This window comes from Boleophthalmus pectinirostris, unplaced genomic scaffold, assembly GCF_026225935.1.
Source record: "Boleophthalmus pectinirostris isolate CB_2022bp ecotype Guang Dong unplaced genomic scaffold, ASM2622593v1 HiC_scaffold_4, whole genome shotgun sequence".
Lineage (NCBI taxonomy): Eukaryota > Metazoa > Chordata > Actinopteri > Gobiiformes > Gobiidae > Boleophthalmus > Boleophthalmus pectinirostris.
Window position 1 is genome coordinate 9,858,964 of NW_026571353.1, and position 21,496 is coordinate 9,880,459.

General features: G+C 38.8%; 1 protein-coding gene across 1 annotated transcript in view; it reads left to right on the top strand.

Annotated features, from left to right (window-relative positions):
* LOC110154661 (protein crumbs homolog 1-like) overlaps positions 1 to 1,829 on the top strand; it is a 55,236-nt gene extending 53,407 nt beyond the window's left edge. The window contains 1 exon segment of the mRNA XM_020918672.2: positions 1,597 to 1,829. Coding sequence (XP_020774331.2) covers positions 1,597 to 1,818 — 222 coding nt within the window. The 3' untranslated portion in view covers positions 1,819 to 1,829.
* Positions 1,830 to 21,496: the final 19,667 nt, after the last annotated feature.

Here is a 21,496-nt window from a genome sequence, read left to right on the forward strand (position 1 = left end):
GCTAGCTGTGGGCTTGTAAAAGTTTTACAAATTTTACAGAGGGAGGGTAACATTTTTAAAAATAAATCTCTGACACTTTATTGACGCAAAGGCGGCAGGCAGCTCTTACCATACATGATGTTGTGTCTGTTATGAACTCTAAGAAACATGCTTGTGTGTGGACATATTCTAATCCACAACGAATATAAAATTGGTTTGATTTTTATCTTTTATTATTCATTAATAACCACACAAGACCAGCTTCCTTTCAAATGGCCTGTTTGTTTTTGCACTCATATCTGACAAAGGAAATAAAGTTTACCATGTAACCCCAGGCTAGTGACTCTCAGGAATTAATGGAGGGAGACACTATAGGTCAGTTTGGTAACGTACACATACACGTTTTTAAATGAAAACAATAAACTTATCAAATCTGCAGGGAAAGATGTTTTACTATTTCGTATACACATCGTGTAGTTTAGAGTTATATGGGACTTTGCAACTATTCTGTACTTCTGTCTTTAGAAAGTCGGTCACAGAAAGCTAGTGTAAGATTTAGAGTTTTTTTTTTTTTTTTACTTTTTACTTTCAACTGATTTATACCTAATTACAAGCACATTGAACATCTGATCCGAATCCTACCTAAAGCCCAGCACCTACAGATCATGAACCAGTGCTAGTGAAGCCTCTGCAGCTTAGTGAGTGAATTCTGGAGGTCCTGAGCTTTCACAAAATCCATGGCCTGTCCATATACTGAGAATGAGAAAAACCTGCATGTGTCCTCTATCTCCAGGTTAATGCACAGGCACTGCACTGGAGGTTCAGTTGTGGTTGTAGTTGCTTGGTTAAAACTGTAAGAGCAGTGGCTGTGTGCAGTTCAAGAATGACCAGTGTCCACAACAGAGGAGAGAGCTGTTTTGGGTTAAACACTGGTGGATTACTTAAACTATCTTAAACTTTGACTCAAATACACATAAACAAGACAGGAGTAGACTGCTGAAGTGTCCATGTGTTTTTGGTCAGACGGATTATTTTCCTCACACACTGCCAGCACTTCAAAGCTGCACTAAAGTGAGGATGCCAACTCAAACAGATGGATTATTTTGTCTTTAACAACCATCAACCTTAACCCTTATTTCAGTGCACAGGACAGAAACTATGGCTCTGGGGACTCTCATGACTTTATCAACAATTATTACACTTTATGCTGTTTCCTCATCAAAAACATACCTGGAGTTGTGGTTTTTTTTTTCATCTAGACAGAAAATCATTTGGATCTTTTTAGCCCTGGAATTGCCCATTTCTACCAAACCAGGTAAAAGGAGCTGTTAACTTGCAAACCTGTGTGAATGAATCAAAACACAACAACGCAACGTTTTTGATGAGATAACAGTATTATAACATGGTTTAAAATGCGCAAGACTCAATTTTGCATTATATATGACCTTTAAAACAAATAAAAGGGAGTTTAGGAGCAATTTTAGCAATTTCAGTTCAGAGGTTTCTTGTACTGTAAGTCCATGAATGGCCAGACTCATGAGCATTTCAGACATCAAATTTGAAATAAAATCTTACCTCTTCTATATTAGTGCCTCATTTCTGTCTTTTGTGTTACAGCAAGAGGAGCAGAAGGAGAGGGTCCCGTGGCTGGCTGTTACCATCCCTCTCACCACCCTGTGCGCGTTGCTGGCCATATTAGCCGTCTTCTTCCTGGTGATGACGGCACGAAAGAAGCGCCAGTCCGAGGGCACTTACAGCCCCAGCTGCCAGGAAGTAGCCGGAGCCCGTTTGGAGATGGGCAGCGTGCTCAAGGTACCCCCCGAGGAGAGGCTAATATAACTGGTAAAGAGGACCAAGCAAGGACATATAGAGGAGCGGAGGATTTTCTGGTTTAGTTCATGTGAATGTGAAAACGAAACCAGGTCCAAATCTAGAGTTAAAGGTGTGCTGTGTAACTTTTTGATTTGGTTTCTTTCTATGGATATCTCACTGCTCTGCCTAATGTTCCACAGTATGACTTTAAACAACTTGATCTTACATTTATTGAAGCTCAAAAATATCTAGAAAAACAGGCATTCTGACTGTGATCTGACCTGTAACTTGGTTTGGTTTGGTCTCCATGAAGATAGAAAGGTTTAATAAAATACTGTGAAACATTCCAAACAAAACAATAATATTTAAACGGAGAAAAGCGCTTGATGGACCCTCCACCAGAAAAGTTACACAATGCACCTTTAAACTAGGACTAAACACCTTTGAACCGAGTCCGGTTTGAAATGGACTGGATAAACCAGATTTAAACCAGGACCAAAGGGGCTGTCACACCTTGACAATTTAGCCAGCGTGTGCCGAAGTATGAAAAATTTGGCAAATACACTTGCGTACTGAGAAGTTATAGATAAGTTTTGTATAAGTTCATGAGCACGCTGAAACACGCTGGCATACGTCGACATACAGCAAGGTTGTCGAAAAATTTTGAGCATGCTGAAAATGTTCTGATGTACGTCAGTCAGTGTGTGCTCATATGTCCTGCATACTTGGGCCATAAGTTGTAGGTAAATTATTCGATCGTTGACACACGTTCACGCATGTTAATTGTAAGTTACTCATGAGTCCAAATACGTTGAGATAATGTCAGACGTACCCAGAACTTAGGAGTAACGCGCTTTGAACCTGTGTGTGACTTATATCAAACTTACCTCCAACTCGTATTGACGTATGCAGACGTATTTAACATGTTCCGACCACGACAACTTACTGAGCAGGTTTCTAACTTATAGCTACAGTATGATGGTGCATTGGCAGAGTGTAGGGAAACTAGTATATAAAAATGGGGAAACCGTCAGTACTCATCCAGACTTCATGGTGAGCAGAGCCTGTGGTCCCACCCGCTACACAAATCATCCGAGAGATGGAGGATCTGGCAAAGCTGAGATGAGAATATATACTAGCTGTCCTCCAACATCAGCATGATCTCATCGATTTGTCACTGTACCAGTTGCGAGTCAATAGAGCCAGAAGAAGAGATCACACTGATTAATGTTGCTACTGCGATGTCTAGTGCAGTTATGAAGCGTCAAGCGGCGGCCTTTTTATAGGCGACGACACGTGAGTTGTGGACGCTGGCAACACGCTAAGCATTAGTTGGTATAAGTTATATATAAGTTATCATTCTGTATCAAGTTACTAATACGTTGTGAATACGTCTGCCAGATGCCATCGTTTTAGGGACATTCTGGTACGTCGGCATGCGCTGGCTAAATTGTCAAGGTGCGACAGGACCATTACTCAAGACTTTACCAAGAACTGAATCAACACAAAGTGAAATCTAAGTCCAAAAAGGATTAAACCAGGACTAAAACAGGTCTGAACCAGGATTATTGGACCTCAGTATTGTGAATGTTTTTTAAAACTCTGGACCCATTCAGCTATGCATGGAATATTGAAACTACAGAAGCAATCGTGGGACATAAAGAGGGTCTAACTTCATGCACTAAACACTGGATAACAAATACTCTTTAATGGTCAACTTAATAAATGACAATAAAATGAAAACTACATGAAGAAGACAAAGAAAGAGGCTGACAATCTCTTGCTGAATGGAGTTTACACTGAATGGGAACTCACTGCAGACTTGAATGACTAAGTTCGAGAATGACACTTGACTCGTTTTGGACTTCAGTATTGTGTAAATATTGTACTTCATCTATGAACTCTGTCAGATCACTGCGTTGTAAATATTTCTGAGCAAAGTTGAAGTCACTGTATTTTGATAAGACTGCTATCCTTTCTTATGTATTTATTTTGAAGGTTTTACATATTTTTTACATTCTCTTCCATATTATGGTTTATTGTTCAGCTCTATCTATCTGATGCCACTGGATTTAAAGGTGCTACCAACTGCTGCCCTTGTGTTTCGTTTCATCTTGTGCTTATTCACAAATGCAATCACCATCTTGAGGTACTTAAACTATTTCTACGGGTGCTATAGCAAATTAGTGGTGGTCTTTAATATAATAATAATCATCATCATCATCATCATCATCATACATTGGTTAACTCAAAGGCATTTCACAAAAAAGTAACACTAAAACAAGGACAGTCATGTGTGGGCAAAGAGGAAAAGGTGTATTTTGAGTTCTTCTTACCCTTACAGGTCCATAATATGATAAAATTGCAATTGCCCAAAACCCAGATTTGACCGCCAACTGAATTTGTTTAAAAATGAGCACATACTTTCAAGCTAAAAAACATACCGTATTTTCCGGACTACAGGGCGCGCTCTTAAGTCTCCAACCCCATCAAAAAACGACTGCACGCCCCACAATCCAGAGCACCCAAAACACGAATCCACTCAGGTGTCCCAGCACGACTTCAGTAAACTACAAAGCCGCACCACCCGCAGCGAAAAACACCCACAGCCACACTCATGACTCCACGCTGACGAGGAACGGAGGAACGAACCGAAAAAGTGAGTTCAATGTGCCACTTCTCGCCACAACTGAACAACTGAGTCACTGCGAACACGCCGACAATCCAGTGGTCCCAGACAGCACCCTCCCTACACGCCACAATTCGTGTTTCGTTGAAAGTCTGGTGCAGTTTATTTGTGAAAAAAGTTTGAAAATAATAGACCATTCTATGACAGTGCGCCTTATAATCCAGAGCGCCTAATAGTGCGGAAAATACGGTATATATTTTTATTTAAAGGTCCTGTATTACACAAAATGGATTCTTGTGAGCTTTAAGTCATGTTATAATGTTACCTTCTGAAAAACATATCAGAAATTGTTTAGTTTTATTCACACATGTTTGAGTAAAGCTTTATTATGAGAATGTCTACATCTCCCAAGCTCAAAATGCTCTGTTCCACCTTGTGATGTCATGTAGTAGTAGTTTTTAAGATATCAGCTGCTTTTTACCTCTTGTTCAGTAGAGAAATGATTCTAGTCAATCAATCAAAAGTAGCCTCACCCCCACCCCATTGTTTCATCCATATATACAGTAGTTTAAACAAAAACATCAAACTCCTAGAGGTTAGAGTAAAAAAAAAAAAAACTAAAATTTGATGGCGAATAAGTAAAATAATAATAATTTAATTTAAAATTCATCTGCACCATCGGCCCCTCCGACCACCACCATCACTCACACACACCACTTTCATACTAGTCAATGTGGGTGAAGTGCCTTGCCTAAGGACACAACAACAGTTTTTTTTTTTTTTTTTTTTTTTGCGACTGGCGCCCTCCTGTGGCACCTGATTTTCCCTGATTCTCCCATCCAAGTACTGACCAGGCCCATTCCTGCTGAGCTTCTGAGATCTGATGGGAACAGGCTTTGACAAACTGGTATGGCAATAATAACAATAATAATAATAATAATATAATAATAAAACAAGTAAAAGTTTCAATTAAAAGCTAAATTGAATAGATATGTTTTGAGTTTGGTTTAAAAATATGAACACTCGCAGTGGACCTCACATCCTCAGGTCGACTATTCCACAGATGGGGGACATAAAAGCTGAATGATGCCTCACCGTGAGTTTCATTTTGGACTCTTGGGGGAAGTTAAAAGATGAGACTAGAGGACCTGAGAGTCCGAGAGGCTCATATGATAAAAGCAGATCAGATAAACAAATAGGACTAAGACCATTAAGAGCTTTATAAACCAATAAAACAACAATCTAAAAATGAATTTAGTCAAGATGTGTGGAGCACTAAATATGCAGGCTTTTGTGTTAAACATGTGGGAATGAAACAAAACACAACTTAGGTCTGTTTGTCATGAGGAAACAACATTACAGCACAAATCAGAAAATAGTGTAATATGGGGCCTTTAATGAGCTGTTTGTATGAATGAAGTCTTAATGAAGGTTAATATAAAAGGTACCAAAATGACATGCCACTGAATTGTGATAGTGCCTTTCGAATCTGCTTTTGCTATCGCCCTGTTTTCTTGCTTTGTAATATATAACTATTGTAATTGTACACACATCCAGATGGAGAGACAGTGTGATTGTGTACAGACAGGTAGTGATGTGACACTGGAAAGGTTTATTCAGCTGTGCTATGTACAGCTCACATCTCTGTACAGTGTTTGTGATTTTGTCTAAATTGTCTTTGTGCACGGTGTAACATTTTGGTTGTGGGTCCGTCACCTTCTTGTTTCTATGGATATGTCACTGCTCTGCCTGGAATGTTCCACAGTATGACATTAAACAGATTGAACTTACATTTATTCAATTAAAGGTGGTTTTATAGCTTAAAAATACTTCTACCTCTCCACCAATCTGACCTGTAACTTGGTCTGGTTTGGTCTCATACTGGGAAACATTCCAGACAAAGCAATCACATCTCCATGGAGAAAAGAATCTGCCAGATCCTCCACCAGAAAAGTTACACAATCAACAATGTTTAAATTGTGTTTCTATTAGTTTGAGTTACAAGTGTTATTTTGATTTTTGGTTCCTGTAAAAAGTATCTCTAAAGTTTTTGTTGTAAATTCTCGGTTCTGTTTTGTAAATAGTTGTAGATCTTCGGTGTCACTGGATTTGTTTTCATAAAACAATAAAAAACCCAGATAAATGATCATTGAGTGTGTGTCTGCAAAATAATATTAATAATAATACTCAAGTAAAAGTCTAAAATGTTTATTTCTCTTAAAATACACTATGTAACGTTTAGGGGTCTCTCACCTGCTTGTTTCTATGGAGATGTATTTAAAATTCAAAATAAAAAATTCACCTTTTAAATATTCAGTGCAAATATATTCAAGCCCTCAAAATTGGCAGTATACAAGATGCCAAGGCAAAAGAAATCGATCCAAAGTGATCCGATCTAACTTATTAACAAGCAGGAAATGGTGTAGTGAACTAGTCTGATTGGTCAGAATTATCCTCATCAAAACCTCATCTCTTTTACTTAAATGTAAACCCCGCCCACAAATGAGACCGGCCAATAGGAAAAGACTTCTGTCCTCCTCACTCACTTATGATCAGTTGCTTCTGCTTTGGTTCTTGGCTCTTTGTTGTGAATTTTTTCACTGCAAATTTTACACTGTGAAATTTTGACTCTTGAATTTGAAACATATTCAGCAACTAAAATTCAGAATAAAAATAATTCAAACATCTTTTTTCAGATTAAAAATCTAAGTGAAATATTCAGCAGTATTTAAAATACAAAATCTGATGGGATAAATTTTCTTCTATATTAAATTTGGAACTTTGGACATAGGGCCTCATTTCCTAGTGAGCCAGAGTGATGGAGACGTGTGGAGACACTTTTTAAAATATTCCATCCAGTCCTTGTATTTGCAGAGGTCACTGGTGCTAGGCTAGTGCATGTCAATGGCCATAGTTATCCTGCCACTAAAAACAGTCTTACCCACTCAACAAAACACCTCAGGCAAATCTATTATTACACCAGACTGTCCATGTAAATGTCTGTGTCGATAGAATAATTTTAGAAGTAAAACCAACCTTGCATATGAAGGATTTATGTCTGAGCAGCAGCAGTGAGTTGTACTTCTTGATAGAAATCTTGGCAGCGGTGGACTGATATATGAGAAAATAGTCCCTCAACATGCGACGATTTATGCGATGCAAGGTTAGTTTTATTTCAAACATTATTTTAGTTTTTAGTGTATTTTTTCTATATTTATTATTTTCAACATTTTATATAGGTATAAAAGACATCAAGTATGTCAAATATATATATATATGGAATTTAAAATGTAAATTTCAATGTAAATGTAAAAAAAAAAAAAAAAAAAAAAAAACATTTGCCAGTCTTTACCATAAGATGTTTCCATACTACAATGATTTGACATACTGTCATTGTGTCCTTGAGCAAGACACTTGAAAGCCAGAAACAACTGCATTATTATTCAATTTCAAAGGTGAAGTACCCAAACGCAAACAAAGCAAAACCTATAAGGAGATAAGCTTCAAAAGAGTTTGTTTTATTAAAAACATTATTCTATCGACACAGACATTCACATGGACAGTCTGGTGTAATAATAGATTTGTTTCAGGTGTTTTGTGAAGTGGGTAAGACTGTTTTTAGTGGCAGGATAACTATGGCCATTGACATGCACTAGCCTAGCACCAGCGAACTTCTACAAATACAAGGACTGGATGGAATATTTCAAAAAGTGTCTCCAGACGTCTCCAACACTCTGGCTCACTAGGAAATGAGGCCCTATGTCCAAAATTCCGAACTTTACCATACATTTATTACATTACAGGTGGTTTTATAGCTCATAAATATCTAGGAGAACATGCATTTTGATTCTGAGCAGGGTTCCTTTTCCACAGATCTGATTTGTAACTTGATGTGGTTTAGTCTCTTTGAAGATATAATGGTTTGCACTGTGAAACATTCCAGACAAAGCAATAACATCTCCATGGAGAACAGCATTTGACGGAAAAATTACGCAGTCCACCATTAAGTATTCTGTCCTGTCTTTGATAAAGGCAAAAGAGAATATTTCAGTCTTTTATTTGTGTCCCACCCAGAGAAGGGAGAGGGGGAGAGGGGAGGGCAGTGCTGGCACAAGGCTTCACAGGCCAGAACAATGATAAGAAAAACACAACAGATGTTTCCAAGAATAAATGAATTTCAAATGGTCATGTAGGACAAATGGAGACACCGCAGTAATAGACCGAACAACATTATTTCATTACCAGGATCATAATCGAGTTATTATCTATGTATTTATTGTATCATTCCCATGTCAAATGTCACGTGTCCTGCTCTGATTTCAAACACATTTTCCGACTCCTGTTAAAGGTGTTTATATCAGTCTGCCATTTTACGTCAGCGGGAAGAGTCCAAAAAATGTTCTGAACTCTGGAACTGCACATTCTCCACTGACTGAGCTCTGACTTTCTGGTGCTTATTTCTGGAAACAGCCCCGAGTCTGGATGAATGCAGATTTTATTTTCTTCCACTTCGCTGGACAGTTATGGGGAGTGAGAGAGCAACAACAGCCACACATGTGCAACAACTCCAACCACAACTGGAGAGCAGATTGTTGTACACACTATCCACACATCAGTCAAACGTATGGACACACACGATCATTGAATTTACTTTTTCTATACTTACAACTTTTAACATTTTACATACACCACCGAAGGTTTTTTACTGTTTACTGTTGACCAAAACATATTCTAAACTTTTGATTCATCACTCTAGCCACCTTTGGCAGATATAACAGCTGAACACACTCGTGGCATTCTTTTTACAATAAGTAGAGTACAGCAAGTATAAATAGTTCAGAATGTTCTTCCTGTCTGTTGCAGAAGTTCCCATAAATGTGTGGCACTTGTTCAGAAAGTTCTTCCTGTCTGTTGCAGAAGTTCCCATAAATGGCACTTGTAGGTTGCTTTACTCTTCTGTCCAGTTCATCCCAATCCAGATCGATGGGGTTTAAGTCTGGAGACTGTGCTGGACACTCCAGGTTTTCAAGTTTACCATCTTGTTCTTTTTTTTTTTTTTCTGAGGTAGTTTTGCAATAGCTTGGACTTGTGTATTGTTCTTTTATCTTTTTTTTTTAACCTCTGGCTGTTCAGTTCTTACCTTTGTACCATTTCATGCTGTTCATTGGACTTGCACGACTTGAATTGCAAAAAAATAACTGGAAAAATTTGGGTAACAAACTTACACCGTTTTCTACAGATGGAAACCAAATAAAATACAATGTAATGAAAATGATAATAATAAAATCAAATATTAAATCCAAACTATTCAATTATCTAACATAGGTATTCTGACGCAAATCTAACACGTACATGCCATCGCTTAACTGGTCAAAACAAACAATTACTTGTTACGCCTTTTCTGCCTTGGGAGCTCAAATCTACGGACATTTAAACTGTAACATCCCTTGGCAGTCGGTAGTGCTAGGTAGCTCAAATCGACAGGACACCAGGTTTGGTCGGGTTTGGATACAAATATCTTATTGATTTAAGATTTTATTGTTTGTTTTTAAACCTTTGAATGGACTGGCCCCACAGTACGTCTCAGACCTCATCCAAATGTACACCCCTGCGCTCTGAGGCCAGCTCCAGCTCCAGCTCCAGCTTCAGCTCGTGGTGCCTGAGACGAGACTTAAAACCAGGGGGGACAGAGCCTTCTCTGTGATTGGCCCTAAGCTCTGGAACACTCTGCCCCCCCCACATCCCAACACAACTCCCCCACAGTGGAGTGTTTTAAGTCTCGTCTTAAGACCCACTTTTATTCTGTGGCTTTTAACACTGCGTGAGTTGTGTGCTCCTCTGTGTCTTTTATTTATTTTACTTATTTTGAATGTATTTTACTGGCTTTATTTATTTATTTATTGCTATGCTATGGTTTTGCTCTTATTTAATTTTACTGTTTTTAGAACGATAAAATCTAAGCGTTTATTTTATAATTTTATTATTGTTGTTATTATCATGTTTTTGTGCAGCACTTTGGAAACTGCTTGTTTGTGAAATGTGCTAGAGAAATAAAGTGAATTGGATTGATTGGATTTTATTCCTATCGGCTCAGGTCAGATTCGATCACTCTCACAAATGCAGGCTGGGCTCGAACAGAGAAATTCATCCCAACCCACTCTACACCCCACTACTCCTGGTTACACCCTAGGTCCCTCAGCTGTTGTTCAGTCTGTGTACATATTAGTCTTGTCCATTATAAAGATAGTTAACACACGTGGCGATGCGCACTATCAATGAGTGTGTGTACATGCATATCAGTATCCTGGTTATGATTGTTTTTTTTGAGTATCCCGGTTTCTTCATGGTGCATGTATACGCAGTACTCCTGTTTCAGTATCCTGGTTATGGCACTATTCCGGTTATTAGAAACGTGGATACTGTAGCTGGGATATTCGGATAGTAACCAGGATACTGTGACATGTATACGCAGTATCCCGGTTACTGCAACATAAAGTTGAGTGCGTATTTGTCCAAAAGACAAACACTTTCCAGTCTTTTCAAAACAACAGTAGCGACATAGATAAAGTGACCGACATAAATAAAGTGACCAAACATGAGTGAAATGACTGTAGAATAAAGAACTGCGCTAAACCTGCACACGTACAATCTGCACTCGTATCACCTGCATGCATATGATCACTGAAAAGCTAAAACATGAACTATCTCCAACACGATATACGCACAGAACAGACTCACCATCATCAGCACCTCTTCTGTCACAAAAAGAACACACATATTCCTCTGAGTCGTGTCCTTTAGTCCGAAAGAAGCTGATCGCATCAGCGGCACAAGAAGCGAGCTGTTTTTATCAGCGCTTAGAGTTTATGCAAATTAGCCACTCGGTTTTAAGTTTTGTTTCTGTAAAACGTAAACAAATGTGATCAAAGCTGAATTATATGATCAGACGGGCTGATGTGGCTCTATAGTGATTATCGTTTATATGTTGTAAAGTTGAGTTTATTTATGCAGAAGATTTAAATGAAGAATCAGTTCGGTTTGATCTGAGCAGTGGATTGTGGGATATCTCATAGCTCCTTACCGCTGGTTAAACCTCCCAAGCTTCCTATGCTAAAAGAGCTTATGGTTTGTATTTTTCCTGGTTTATTAAATTGATTTAAGTTAATTTTTGCACTTGCATATTTGTAAGATTATGTCAAGAAACCGGGATACTCCATTTGATCATGTACACAGGGATATGAGTGTCCCGGTTTCTCAGTGCCATAACCGGGATATGGCTAATAACCGGGATGCTGATGTGCATGTATACGCGTTCAATGAGCCTTTGAGCAAGACACTCCAGTCCAGTCCAGTCCAGTCCAGCATATTCCTTTGCCACCTCGCTACTCCTGGTTACACCCTACAGGTCCACCTCCACCGGCACCGCTCCTAAACCCTTATTACACCAATTTCTAGTTCCCCCATCACTACATTAAAACATCAGCCACCTCGCCGGGCATCCCCTCGACACCCTGACACGTATTGACACAGCGCCATACAAATAAACTTTATGAGACTCACGCGCCCCCTTACTGCCCCACCCGCCCCCGCCGCCACCACCCAAACCCCCCCCCCTCCGCACGCCCTGGATGGCTGGCTCCGGGTGACAGCGCTGACAGACGAGGCCCTGTTCGGCGGGTTAGTGGCGGTGTCTGGCGTGTCAGCCGTCAGCGCGCCGACTCCGGGCCTAATGAGGGAGACTATAGACCGGCGCTCCCTTCCCTCCTCCGTGTCAGGCGAGGCGCGGGGACCCTCGACAAATCAGCGGTGCGTCACGGAGAGGGCCCGCGCCAAATGATATGTTGACAAATGCAGATATTTCACTTTTAATTGACACTAAGAGACGGAGATGATCCGGCTGCCAGGGCTTCTGAGGAGACAAGGACGAGACAAGACGGCGACGGGAGGGGGAGGAAGAGGAGCAGAGGAGGAGGAGGAAGAGGAGGGTAGAGAAAGAGTGCGAGCCCGGAAAGGAAGATGTAGAGAGACGCGGTTTGGAAGATGTTTAATATTTGTGCGGGGTGTCATTTTTGGTGGTGGAAGAGAGAGGGAGCGCGGAGGGAGAGAGATTAGAGCTGTGTGTATGTGACAGGTGCAGTATTATGTGCGCAGGTTCACAGCAGACTGACTCCTCTAAACCCTGACAACAGCGCCTGCTCATTTAGCCAGGCCCGCCGCCCGCCTAAAGCCCCCCGCTCCCAAAAGCATCCACGACATGTTTAAGGTGTTTGTATTTTATTATCAGATACACAGGTACTTCGGAGTACACTTTGTCTTATACTGGCACATAAAACTCCCAAATAAATAGACTGTTGGGAGAGGACAATAAAGCAAATTTAAGGTTTTGTGGCCAACATTTGTGTTTAGTTTTTATTTTTTGGCTTATACATGATTCCATATCCCACCATTCGTCCATAAAATCCACAATAAATGACTTTACATCCAGTGTTGGGGAGTAATGGATTACATGTACCGGCATTACGTAATCAGAATACATATTATGAGTAACTGTATTTGGTTACAGTTACTGTTTCAGTGAGTGGTAATTGGATATTTACTTGGATGGTTACTTTGTTGAAATAAATGGATTACACGGTGGTATTTTTATTTATTTTTTTATTTTTTTTTTTTTAGTAATTCCATTCATTGCTGGAAACTAAACCAGGACTAAACCAGATTTAAACCAGGTCTAAATCAGGTCTAAATCAAGTCTAAATCAAGTCTAAAATCAAGTCTAAAATCAAGTCTGAAACCAAGTCTAAAACCAGGTCTAAAACAGGACTAAAACAGGTCTAAAACAGGATTTAACAGAACTCTGTATTTATATAGCGCTTTTCACAGACATTTTCTGTCCCCAAAGACGCTTTACACAGCATTATTCAGCATTATTCATTCAGCATTCATTCATTCACTCCATACCCTGGTGATGGTAAGCTACTATTGTAGCCACAGCTGCCCTGGGGCACACTGACAGAAGCACGGCTGCCATGCCACTCGGCACCATCGGTCTGTCCGACCACCACCATCACACACACACACACACACACACACACACACACACACACACACACACACACACACACACACACACCACTTTCATACTAGGCAATGTGGGTGAAGTGTCTTGCCTAAGGAACTGTTAAATCCGCACTGTTAATAACCTGATTCCCCATCATTTTGATGAGTTTGTGATTTTTTTATTTTTTTAATAAACAATATGACACCTAACAGTAGGGTGGACATAATTTAAGGCAGCAGTGATCTCATATAGAAAGACTGGGCTTTTTATTGTCTTTTAACAGATAAAACACCTTATGTTCAGATATCCTATCTTTACTACTCTACAGCAAATCAAGTAATCCAAAGTATTCAGATTACATTACCCACCTTAAGTAACTTAATGGATTCCATTCGAAACTACATTTTGGGGGTATGTAATCTGTAATCTGTAGGGGAATACATCTTAAAAGTAACCATCAGTGACAATGTCAGGCCCAGGGCATATCCTCTCAAAAACTGTTGCATACAAGGGAAGTTTAAACTATATACTGAGAAATAATTAGGGATGTAACAATAACAGAAATATTGTGATATTCTATCGTTAAAGTTCTCACAATAATATCATAGACAATCACAATATATTGACAAGTCTCTTTGCTTAAATTAACAGTTATGGTGCAGCAATAGTTAAAAAAAAAAAAAAAGACAGAGCGAACTACATAGACCATGATCCTTTGCTCCATTTCAGTGCAGACTAAGACTTCTAAGCATTTTTAAGTCTTAGTTCTTTGGATTAAGTCTTGTCACGCGTACCGTGAGGTTCATACTGTGACAATATTACATCCGTTACACCCCTAGAAATAATGCCTGCTCCTTTGTTGCTGTAAACTCGTATGCTGTAATGCTGGTAAACATGCACACATGCAAAATCCTCTAACTCACTAGCTGACCAGGGCTCAAGATCTGGAGATGGGTCTGGTTCTGTAGAGATGCACTGAAGGATGGTTCAAATGCAAAGGAGACATTTCCCCTACAGGGACAATAAAGTCTACTGACATATGTGTAAAGATTGGTGCTTCAGTCTTGGTAACCATTTTTTGACATATTTTTTGACGAGGACAATAATTTGCCCACCACCAAACTTGACCACTCCTACATTTTAGCGGTCAAGAGGTCTTTGTGAAGATGTTATTAGTTGGCCTACAATGTTCCACTATGACATTAAACTTCTCTATCTCCCTGATATCAGATCAAGTTCTAGGTCAGATCTGTGAAGAGGCTCAACATAAGCATGCGGTTCTGTCACGGAAACAAAAATACCTGTATCTGATATTAACGCAAGGTAGACAGTTTAATGTCATTTGTGGGACATTGAAGGCAGAGCAAGAGCTTCTCCATGAAGACGAGCAGGTGGAGGACTCCTCTACTACAGTATGTACAAAAGTTAGATGGCGTGCATTTCAGAACCATTATGCACTTACTTGTACACCGCATGTCTCAGTGTACATGCTACTGGAAATGAGTGTTGTAGGTCTCGAAACCAGCCTCGTTTTATTGTGCTCTTGGTCTTGTATCGGTCTTGATGGCGTTTGGACTCAGTCTTGTCTTGGTCTTGAAGGCGCTCGGACCCTGTCTGGTCTCAGTTTTGAAGGCTCTTGGCCTCGGTCTTGTCTCAGTCTTGAGGATGCTTGGACTTGGTCTTGTCTTGGTCTTGAAGGATCTTGGACTTGGTCTTGTCTTGGTCTTTAAGGCGCTTGGACTCGGTCTTGTCTCAGTTTTGAAGGCGCTCGGGCTCGGTCTTGTCTCGGTCTTGAAGGAGCTTGGACTCGGTCTTGTCTCAGTCTTGAAGGAGCTTGGACTCGGTCTTGTCTCAGTCTTGAAGGAGCTTGGACTCGGTCTTGTCTCGGTCTTGAAGGAGCTTGGACTCGGTCTTGTCTCGGTCTTGAAGTAACTTGGACTCGGTCTTTTCTTGGTCTTGAAGGAGCTTGGACTCGGTCTTGTCTCGGTCTTGAAGTAACTTGGACTCGGTCTTTTCTTGGTCTTGAAGATGCTTGGACTCGGTCTTGTCTCGATCTCGAGGTCTGATACTCGACAAATGATAAAATGGGGATAGATTTATAAAATCATTGATATAAATGTCCCAAAATAACTGTAAAATACAAATAAATGTTGAAAATTACAAAGATGGTATCGATTTGGTCTCGATGGGCCGTGGTCTCGGTCTTTTGTCTCGGTCTCGACCCTCTGAGGTCTTGGTCTTGTCCTGGTTTTGGGACCCTGTGGTCTCGGACAGGTCTTGGTCTCGATTAGTGCGTTCTTGACTACAACACTACTGTAAATGCTAAAATGCTTTACGATATGTCACCCAAAAAATATCACTTTTTTAATTCAGTTCATCATTTTTTTTGACAGACTGATCCAATATGCTACACTTTCACATTTTACTCACAACATACCACCAGTGCCGCAGCTCCCACGAGTCACCACTAGAGGACACTGATCCCTCACTCACTCACCACAGCTGCAGGTGGAAGGAGGCAGAGGAAAAAGGCCATCACAGTTTTCGGACATGTTTATTTCTCCACATCACTTTAAATAACTAACCTCCCCTCCCTTCCTTTCTCTCTCTCTCCCCTCTCTTTCTTTCTTTTCATTCTCTCTTTCTCATGAATAAACGCGCTGGCTGGCCCTTTGGAGCTGCCTCGCCTCCGTCTCCCGCGGTAACGCTACACTGCTCTCTGAAGCTCGACGGCTAATAGTAGCAGGTCACAGGAAAACATCATTAGAATGGGGCCTGTCAGACACTTCCTTACGCTCTAAATTGGACGAACGCGGCGCCCAGTGATTTTGTGGCGGCGAATAATAACTCAATTGCATATTGTGTGATCTGCGCAGAAAATGTCTCCTCACCTTTAAGTCATTTACTGGAGGTAGACAGGAGGAAGAGGAGGAAGAAGAAGAGGCCTGCGGGGGAGCTGACTCCAGAGCAGTGATGGAAAAGGTGTTCAATTTATTTGTTTTAAAAAATAAAACTAAAAAAAGCGTCACATAAACGTTGAATTACGTTTTGAGAACCGAAGAAGCCGCTTAAAACCTTTTGCGATTTATGTTTTAATAAAAGGAAGTGGTACAAAGTTCACATTTTAAACTTGTCCAGAAGAAATGACAAAGAAAAATTATTTGACAAACTACGAAAAAAATACAAGAATCGCATTTATACATTTGTACATCTCAACTTTTCTTTTTTGCATAACTTTGGCCACATCGCACCAAATAGCACCAAAATTGGCCAGTTTATGTATTTTGTGGTGTATTTTTAATTTTTAATTTATTTCAAGATCACATTAATTCAGGCTTGTCCAAACTATGGTCCTTGGGCTAAATGCAGCCCTCAGACAAATTGTGTTTGGCCCTCATGCTTCCAGGTGAATTGGCCCAAATTACTTTGCATCAATTAAAAATAACATTTTATGGTAAGTTTTTTGGGAAATCTACCTTGATAAAGCTAGTATTTAATATTTAGTGTGAGGGTTTGAGGATCTTAGCGTAAATAAAGACTGATGGCTCATTCTAATGTATTAAACATACAAATATTTCAATTATTCACTGTATTGAGCATCAGTCTACAGCCCTCAATCAGCCCTCTGCTTCGTCTGTGTTTAGATAGATATAAAAAGTTTGGACGCCCCTGCATTAATTGAACAGTCTGTAATCAAAATACTCACACCCGTGGTCCTTCGGTACATTTTTGTCCAATTGTGTGAGGGTTTCTCCCTGCTCCTCCTACTTCTCCTTTCCCTGCTCCCTCTCTCTGTGTCTCCTTACCTTGTTTGGCATTTCCTGGGCGGGCCCCAATCATGCACCTGCTGAGCTCCACTCCTTCTTCATCAAGTAATCATCTCCTACAATTAAAGACCTGCTGACCTGCTCTCCAGTGCCAGATTGTTCCGTCATCCCAGTAGTGAACTACTCAGGCTTTTTATGATTTTTGAGAATTCTGGAGACTTTTTGATTCTTACCTGTTTCTTTTATCCTATCCCCAGCACTTCGTTTGGAGCCAGCCTCATCCCGTTGCCACCAGTTTCTGTAAATCTCTGGTCAGCCTCCATCTCCACAGACCTCCCATCTGCAGCCAACCTGGACCCGTCCTGCCTCCCCTGGAACCTATCCTCTTTCCGAGACTATTTTTGTTAATAATTTTGGTTTCTGCATATTTGGGTCCGACCAGTGATTTTTTATTTATTTTTTTTTTCCCCCTCCCTAACACATTGACTTCCATTCAAAATGGCTTTTTTTATTGGCATAACTTTACCAGTATATTTTCACTTTTTGATGTATTTTTCATTCTTTGGTGTTGAAAACCCTTCAAAATGTTTTGTTTTAGTGTCTTTTAGATTTAAAAAAAAAAATATCTTTTTACTGTGTATCAATAGAAAGACATTTATACTTTGGTATGAATGATTAGAGCAGAAGTAAAAGAAGACAATGTTATGAAAAAAGTTGAACACAAATCTGTACTGCATAAAAATATTGTGGTGTTCTTTTTTGATTTTTGTCATGAAGGAATTATATTATACTATTTGAGTCTGTGCAAAAACTAAAAGAATGTAAAAATCAGTGTTGGCACTATTTTATGACATCCCCAGCCTCTGATAACCCCAACACATTTAAATGATATGGAAAAACAGAGAAATAACCCAGTTCTTTCATTTTTTTCATGCACAAAAATGAGACTTTTGTTATTAAAAATTACATTTAAAGGGTTAAAATGTCAAAATATGATATATTTGGTATGTGTGATTAAAGCAGAATAAATGAAGACACTGATATAAAAAAGTTGGACAAAAATCTGTACTGCATAAAAGTATTGTGGTATTCTTTTTCAATGTACATTTTTGTCATGAAGGACCAGAGGTGTGACTATTTTTAAAGGGTAATGAACATGCCCTCGAATGTTCCACAATATAACATTAAACAACCATGTATTCATTTACATGTTTTTGTTGCCCCAAAAATACCTAGAAAAACATGCATTGTGACTGTGAGCGGGGTCGCCTCACCGTAGATCTGACCTGTATCTTGGTGTGGTTTAGTCTCAGTGAAGATGGAAAAGTTTAATACCATTGTGACAAACAGGGCATTTGTCCCTGTGTACTCACTTTTATTTAACTTAATTTCACATCTGTTAATTTATCCATAATCAACTAAACTACTAAATGCAACTAATCTGGGTTTGTTTTATTTAGTCTTTGTTTCGTTCCTTTAAGTTAACCACAACACACGCAAGTTACTTTAAATATGCACTACTGGTCAAAAGTTTTTTTCCATTATTTTACTGTTTACTGTTGACCAAAATGTATTCTGAACTTTTGATTCATGAAAGTGTCCACCTTTGGCAGATATAACAGCTGAACACACTCGTGGCTCATTCTTTTTACAATAGAAATCAAATGTTCTCAGAAGTTCCAATAAATGTGTGGCACTTGTAGGTTGCTTCACTCTTCTGTCCAGTTCATCCCAAACCAGCTCAGTGGGGTTTAAGTCTGGACACTGTGCTGGACACTCCATGTTTTCAAGCTTTACCATCTTGTTCTTTTTTCCTGAGGTAGTTTTGGCAGAGCTTGGACTTGTGTTTTGTATGTTTTATGTTATTTTTTTAACCTCGGGCTGTTCAGTTCTTAAGTTTGTACCATTTCAAGCTCTTCATTGGACTTGCACGACTTGAATTGTAATAAATCACTGGAAAAATCAGGGTGGCCTAAAACTTTTGACCAGTAGTAGTGTATTTTACTTGGTTACATCTATTCAATTCTATCTGTTTAGTTCTACATTTCAAATACTTTCATTATACATTTTAGGTTTGGGCCAGACCATTATGGATTTTGTACAGTGAGGAAAATAAGTATTTGAACACCCTGCTATTTTGCAAGTTCTCCCACTTAGAAATTATGGAGGGATCTGAAATTTCCATCGTAGGTGCATGTCCACTGTGAGAGACATAATCTAAAAAGAAAAATCCAGAAATCACAATGTATGATTTCTAACAGGTCTTTGAGGGTCAGAATTCGAGCTGATAGACAGGTGTTCAAATACTTATATGCAGCTGTATCATACAAATAACTAGTTAAAAAATCATACATTGTGATTTCTGGATTTATTTTTTTTTTTTTTTCAGATTATGTCTCTCACAGTGGACATGCACCTACGATGAAAATTTCAGAGCCCTCCATGATTTCTAAGTGGGAGAACTTGCAAAATAGCAGGGCGTTCAAATACTTATTTTCCTCACTGTATATTTGATTTAGATATTTAAGTGTTTATAATTTATGTTATGCACTTAAAGTGAATGGTTCACTTTAGAGAAAAGTAAAGTTGCAGTGACATCTAACCTGTGTGAGTTTGTACTGACCTGGAGGGAGGTCTTTCCTGTGGAGGAGCTATAAAATCAGTTCAGTTCAGCATTTCAAGAAGGTCACCTCAGTGTAGCCGGGGTACACCTTTTTTTTTAACTTAGTTTCATTAATTTCTGTTACTTTTAGCTTGGTTTGTACACAGATATTTTTTGTAAATATGTATTATTTCTTTTTTATCTCAATGCCACAGTGAACTTGAGTAAATTCTTTTTTTGGGAAATGGACATTTTCTGAGTCTGCTTCTGTTTATGACCACAGTGGCCAGCTTCACCACAACCATACTGTGAAACAATTCAGACAAGACAATAACATCTCCATGAAGAAGGGTTAAACATCTTTAAATGCACCTTTTAAAACAATGAAACCAGCAAAATCAAATAAGAGACAAAACATAAAAGAGGACCAAATAAAAAAAAAATTTGGGCTGGACAAAAATAAAAAAATATTAATTGCATTAATCGCATGAGTTCGACTGTGATTAATTGTGATTAATCACATGTTATACGCAAAACCAATTAATGAATTAAAAAGTAGCGTATAGCGCACTTTTATTGGAAATGTAAATGGAAGAGCCATACATTTGTTGTGGAAACAGTATTTCTTTCAGAGGGGAACCCTCAGAGCCTTCAAGGTATTCTGAAGGCTCAAGAAAACATATTGAATACATTTTTGTGCTACTAATATATTTTTTCATTATTAAAGGGTTAATATAATGGAATGGAAATATACCAATCACAACTTTTCTTCCAATGGTATCTGGGTAAATCAGTGACTCTCGCTGCTGCACTGAACTAAAGAAACACCTGCCAGGCCTTTGGTGGCTGGAACGAAGTTTGAGATTGACAGTTGTCTGAGCCAATTATATTTCACTGAGTTATGGGCGGGATCATATCACGAAATCTTTCGGACTTTCGCAAATACCCTGTAAAAAATGCACTGGACACCTCTATTTGGACACCTCAGGGGCATCTGGAAGAAGAAGAACTAGGAAAACCCTTGAACCAGAGCCCGGTCGGAGCTAGGAGCCCGCGGAGGCTCGGACACTTTGCATCTCACGTGGTCAGAAAAAAGTGAAAAAAGTGTAAAGAAAAGAAGTCAAACTTAAAGAAACACTCATGGTGGAATTTTTCAAAATAAAAGCCAGTGAGCAACAGACGTTTCCAAAAAATAAAAATTATAAAAATATATTATAATAATAATAAAAAACGCGTTAAAATAATTGTTGGTGATAATGAATTAATTTGTTAATGCAAAATTAACACTTATATATATATATATATATATATATATATATATATATATATATATATATATATATATATATATATATATATATATATATATATATATATATATATATATATAGTGTATATATATATATGTATATATATAGTGTTTTGAGAACTGAAGAGACCACTTTAAACCTTTGTCCAGTTGACAGGATTGAAATTTCATTAGCTCTGGAACCCACCTGGATGACTGACAGATTACATGGTTTTTACTATGGCTGATTTGGGAAAAAAAAAAAAGATTTTGTAACATCCCTAGTAGAAAGTGGTAAACATATTGAAAAAAAGTAGTATTTTCTTGCTCATAATCTCAGCGTAAGATAAAAATAACTGAT